General features: G+C 29.4%; 1 protein-coding gene across 1 annotated transcript in view; it reads left to right on the top strand.

Moving 5' to 3' along the window:
* Nucleotides 1–5,882: 5,882 nt before the first annotated feature.
* The window catches only part of LOC18037861 (ubiquitin receptor RAD23b), a 4,694-nt gene continuing 4,094 nt past the window's right edge, over nt 5,883–6,482 (top strand). The window contains exons 1-2 of the mRNA XM_006427627.2: nt 5,883–6,074; nt 6,285–6,446. Of these exons, the coding sequence (XP_006427690.2) occupies nt 6,009–6,074; nt 6,285–6,446 (228 nt within the window). The 5' untranslated portion in view covers nt 5,883–6,008. The remainder of the gene's footprint in view (nt 6,075–6,284; nt 6,447–6,482) is intronic.

Genomic DNA, 6,482 nt, shown 5'->3' with positions numbered 1-6,482 from the left:
CCAAATTAAAAAAAAGACAAGATTTTTAATACTTGATGCATAAGTTCAAGATTGTTTTAAATTTTTAGCATTTGATGTAATTATTGGTTAAAATAACTTGTCTTTAAATTGACATTTAGTTATATTAGTAACTCACTGTAAACCAAATAAATTAGTATTTGCTGCTAATCTACTCTCAATATTTTAAAAAATCATTAGTCCGTCCTTATTTATTAGATTTTTTTATTAATTTAACTATTAATCACTTTCACCTTATAAAAATATAATTATACCCTTAGTTTATATGATTAAATGATTAAAAAACATTTTAGTTAAAAAAAGCCTACTTATAATAAATAATTTAAATATTTAATAAACATATATTAATTTATCAATAATATTAATATATGACCAGTCAAAAATTTCATAATGATCAATTACAGTCTAGGATCCAAGTGTGACTAATGAAAACAAATAAGATTTATGTTTTAAAATTTTAAAGCCTCTTATATTTTTAATTTCTAATTAACAAGAAAGATTATGGTGCAATTAGTTAAAATTGGGGGCAGGATGTCCCTAGGGCACCATAGTTTCGGTGTTGTTTGTTTTTTAGTCTGAAGTGTGAATTTAACTTTTTTTCAGACATTTATTTATTTTAGGTTTTTTTTTAACTTATCACTTATTGTCATCTAATTTTATCTGAATATAAAAAGTCCACTTTTATCTTAAGTTTGAAGTTTAAATAGAAAATTTTGATTTCAAATCTCAAAAATACCCTTAACAATTCACGTATTTCCAATATTATGTATAAATCTAATATTTTTGTATTATTCTTGAAGTTTTTTCTAATTGCTTTAAATTTTTATTCACATGATAACATTAATTAAACTGAATTATTGAACAAATCAAATTATGTTTATTGTGATGAATCAAAAATAAAACAACAGTGTTAACTTTATAATAAAAGTTGATGTTATATTTACATCTTTTATTACAAAATTAAAGTAAGATCAACAATGATAGTATTTTTTTTTTAATGCTACCAAACTAATCAACTTATGAAAATTATAAATTGTGAAGAACAAATATATGCACCACTTAAAATGATATTTATGTCAAACTACTAACTCTTAAAATTCTCTTTTCAGATGTTGAAAAAAAAACAAACAAACATGTCATTCAAATATTTTCATTCAAACTTATTCAAATTTTAGTTAAAAGTTTTATTCAGATTTCAGATAAAAAAATAAACGCAACCTTTGTCCAAAACAACGACAAGCTTCAATATGCTAAAAAACAAAAACATTAAATTAGATTTCTTATTTCTTTCACCTTTTATTTATAATTGCAAATAATTAATTCAAATTTACATTTTACAGTATGTGAATATATACATGCGTAGGTTTCACATTTTCAAAAATTTCTTTTAAAAAAATTCAAATTCATGTTAAAAAATAAAGTTAAATTTTTTTTTGGGTGAAATTTTTAACATTATCATGATAAGTGGGTATGTGGGAATCATGATGAAGGTTCCACTCACCATAATTCATCTAATACCTAACGTATGATCTTCTAAAAGAAAGATCGATGAAGATTATTAATTAGAGTTAAAAAAAATTATATATATAGTTTATTCATAATAATTGCTTCTTATAAAAGTTGCTTTAGGTGTCAGCTTAGTGTAAAAATTATAATAATATGAGAGTCAAATGGAGGTCGAGTGGTTTTGAGTGATTGCTTGTAGGTTGAAAATACGTTAACTCTGGCCTCTTCATCTTGAAGATTTAACGTGTAAATAACACGACATTTCTTTTTCTTTTCTTTTTTTTTTTCTGTTTCTATGACATAATTGAAGAAGACAGTTTTACTTTTACTTCTAAATTTCTATTTTTAACCAACGACATGAATTGTTTGATACATTAAAAAAAAATCACTTTTGTTAATGAATTTACTGATATTTCAACTTCAAGAAAACGTAATTTTAATGTCTAACTTCCAAAGGGATTAGATTTTTTTTTTAAATATTTAAAAGAATATCAACCTCTTTGATGCTCACTCTCGGAGGACTTGAACCTTGTGTCTGTCAATAGAGATTTCTGGATGTCGAGATCAAAACTCGGAATGCTAATGATTTACTTCAAGATTATGAAAAAAAAAAAAACTAAAAAAAAAAAAGAAGAAGCAAACTTATTCATTCTTTTAGTAACTTATCCTACAATTCAATTAAAAAAAAAAGGTGGAATGTGACAACATGATGCAGTTTATAAATGGATTAAATATGATGCTTAAGAATGAAGGGAATGATAGTGATTTCATGTGCAAGATATAATGTTGCCTTGGTTTAGTGGTGCACAAACATTAAAACGACCTATTATTGGTTAAGTGAGTCAGCTCATTAATGTGCAAGAGTTACCCGACTGAATTAAATGACTTGTTTTATTCTTTTTATTGCTATTAAAGTGGGAAAAGAATGCCAGAATGGAGAGATGAGATTAAGGGATGGCAATATGGGAAGGAACTTATGTAATATGGGCGTTATGGCTAATGTACTATATATAAAATGTGTCCTTTTAATCGGAAGATGTCAATAAATACTAAAAAAAAATTAAAAAAAAATAGCTTAAATTTAAGATTTGTACGATAATATTGTCAAAACAAGTCAAATAAAAATATGGAGAACAAAAAATTTTATGGGGGTTGAGTTACCATATTTTATATATAAAAAGAAAAAAAGTCCATTCGTTGTAGTTAGATCAAGAAAGAATATTTAGAAACTTAAGGGCGAACTTGAAGTGATCTCTAATCCACTTCCATACCCAAAATTTGTTATTTGTAGCTCAATGATCAGGAATATCTTTAAAGATTGCTGTTTGAAATGGGGGGGCCCCATCCCCAATTATATTCATTTCTATTTTTAAATTCCAACTTTTGATGATTTTGTAAACTAAATTAATAATACATGAAATTTGTATCAAAATAAGAATACAAGCATGTTCTTAAATAATTAAAACCATATACCTCAACTTCAGCTTTTACATCCGTTTCATCATCTCAAAATCAAATGACACATGCCAAAAGTGGTAGATCTCAAAATCAAATGACACACAGAAAGAAAATCAAAATTTCGTTAAGTTAAATAGATAAAAATATATAAACATGTTAAAATATAGATCGTAGTAGTACGTATCCGATATATCAAAGCCTTCAATGTGCTTGAATGAAATTTAGTGATATGAGCTTACAAATCAACAACTATTATTGAAAGCCGATTTGGAAGCAACAATGGTAACTGAAAATATTAATGGCAATTCGATATAACAATGCAGTATTAGTATACATCTTCCACCAAGCTAAAGCATTATAGTACTTTACAAATGGTGCTAGCTTCTCCTCCAACAATGTATAAGGCTCATCCTTAACTTTCTCATCACCAGCATTAACAAATGTGGTAAACCCTGATATCAATTCTTTAAGCTGAAAATAGTGTACATGAATCACACTTTTGGAGGAAATTAATATGGAAACGATGCTGTACGGTAACTATCAAAGAGTGACAGTAGATGAGCAAAGTGCATACAAGTTTGGGGAACAAGCAAGCATAATAAAATTTGCAGAGAGTACAATCAGACTGCCTTGTCCCAATTAGCTTATCACATGATGCTCACAGTTGGAGTAATTAGTAAGAAATATGTACATATTGGGAAGAATATAACTTGTAAAGCCATCAAGAAATGAAGCAAACTTTGCAAAAATATTTACAGAATTTAAAAGGACTTGATAGACATCATGATGCCATTGCAACTACAATCACCTCTAGAGAAGTTCAATAGTTGATGCATACCTAGTTTTGATTTACGGGTGGACAGTTTTCGGTTCGGTTCGGTTCGATTCAGTTCTGAAATCTATTGGTTCCACATCTTATGAACAGAATCCAAAATAAAATATTGAACCGAACCGAATTGAACTGAAATATTCCATTTTGGGTCGGTTTTGATTCGTTTATGCAATTTCGGTTTGAGCATTATGGGCAGCAATTTTCAATTTTCACCTGTATTAAATGAAATAAAATAATAAACCACAAGTTTCTTCATAGATTTTAGCTTGTTCATGATTATTAATCATTGGAAAATACGTTACTCATTTTGATCAGGATAAGACAAATGCAGCAATCATATAAGATTAAGATTGGAAGATAATTAATGACGGATAATTTTAGCACATTTATGATTCGTTAAATCATAAATGGCTTTTGTTATATTATCTGTGAATGTAAATATTGCAATGCTTCAGCATACATTCTTTTTAATTTTTTATTTTTTCAAAGAATAACATTTGGCTTCAAAATGAAGAAACATATATAATAGATTGTCTTAAGTAATATAACCAAAAAAAAAGAAAAAAAGAAAGGAGTTTTTGTCACGACAGCAACCATAAAAACAACTGCAAAAACAACATTATTCACTATGATATTTCAAAGCAGCCATAGCCTTAGCCTCAGAAGTACTACCTTGTTTCCCACTTTAGTAGGAGCCTTCACAGGCTCGCCTCTTTCGCTATCCAACACCAAAGACCGAGGAATCAATCCCCGTGCAGATTATGACAGACAAATGAGCTCATTTGAAGCTACAAGGAGAGATTGAGAACAAGATATATGTTGATATGAAGCATGAGGTGTCTACGCCGATCGAGTCTTTATTTGCATATGCTAATAACATTGTCTTATGAGAGTCTACAGAGTCAATAAACAAGATGAATATCCTGCATGGAAAATTTGGTCACCCGAATGAAAATATGTATGGAAAATCACCCTTGATTCCTCGGAGAAAATTAATAAAACTGAGTCTCCCAAATTTTGTATCCCTTTTGTCAACTTAGTAAAAACCATAAGCGAGCCCTTAAATGATCTGAGAAAGAACACCGTTAGCAAATTTTTAAACCATTATCTAAGCATAATGGATGATTGCTCTAGGTGCACCTGGTTGTTTCCCTTGAAATAGAAATTAGAAACCACATATACATTCATCCGTTTCACTAAACAAATTGAAATTAAAAATTGTTTGAAATTTAAAGTTTAAGTGCGTACAAACCGATTCGGGTGGAGAATATAGATCTATAAAGGGCTATCTAAAGAAAAAAAGGGGATAATCTATAGACATTCATGCTTTTACACTTCACATTGAAATGCCTAAAAGAAACCGCAGGCACTTGGTGGAAATCAAGATTAGCCCCCTTAGCTCAAGTAGGAAAGCCTAAAAAATTCTAGTGGGAAGCCTTTGAAACCGCAACCTACCTTGTAAATTGAATGGCTACTCTGGTTATTCAAAACTAAATGTGATTTTATAATGACCCTTGGGTGCTCCTGTTATTAGACCGCCTTCTCTCTATTAACTCATCACATGATGTACAAAGTTGGAGTGGCCAACAAGAAATTGAGATGTATATATTGTTATAACTTTTAAAGCCATCAAGAAATGAATCAAACCTTACAAAAAAATATTTTTGCTCAATCTTTGATCCATACTCAAAATCTTCTAAATTCAACTCTTTAGTAATCCTATAAGAATCCAAACTCGGCATGGAATAAGAAGTTGAAGAGCAACCGTACACATAACATACTTTTGAAATTTTATAACAACAAAGTCAAAAAGTCGTAATTATAATACCAAAATTTGCCTTAAAAAAACCATCAATCAATTATTACTAATAAATAAAACATTTGAAAATTAATATAAATCCAAATAGGTAATAAAATCAATAGTCCCACTCCATTTATTTTTAGTTCCATTTCCTAAATTAGAAGATTTGATCATACTTTTTACCGCATATGTGCGTGTTTATATTTATATAAATCATACTTTTTAGAGCATATATATATATATATATATATAATGAGCCGACTCTTACTTCCTCTGAGACACTGTCGTTTCCTCAAAAACTCGTAAAGCGTTTGTCTAGGGCTCTCTTCTTCTCCGCCATAAATTCAAAAAACGCTGTCGTTTCGATCCCTTTCTTCGACCTAATTCATCGAAATGAAGCTCACCGTTAAGACTCTCAAAGGCAGCCATTTCGAGATTAGGGTTCAGCCCTCCGATACGGTCTGTCTCTTTTTCTATAACAAAATTTTAAAGACACGTTTTTTTCAATTCGAATGTATAGGGAACTGGCTGCTTTTTGTTTCTGTAGGGATTAGTGAAACAATGATATGTTAATTATGATAATTATGTGGATTTTATGTGATTAGAAACTGTTAATAATGTGTTGTTCAGTGATGAATGAATTGTGATTGAGTGAAATTTTTTTTAAAGGTTATGGCTGTGAAGAAGAATATAGAAGATGTGCAAGGAAAAGACAATTACCCATGTGGGCAACAGCTGTTGATTCACAATGGGAAGGTCTTGAAAGATGAGACTACTCTAGCTGATAATAAGGTCTCTGAAGATGGTTTTCTCGTTGTCATGCTCAGCAAGGTAAAATAGTTCTTGTACATCGATGCATTTCGTGGT

The sequence above is a fragment of the Citrus clementina genome, unplaced genomic scaffold (assembly GCF_000493195.1).
Source record: "Citrus clementina cultivar Clemenules unplaced genomic scaffold, Citrus_clementina_v1.0 scaffold_7, whole genome shotgun sequence".
NCBI classification, from domain to species: Eukaryota; Viridiplantae; Streptophyta; class Magnoliopsida; order Sapindales; family Rutaceae; genus Citrus; species Citrus x clementina.
This window is presented reverse-complemented; position numbering and strand designations above follow the sequence as displayed.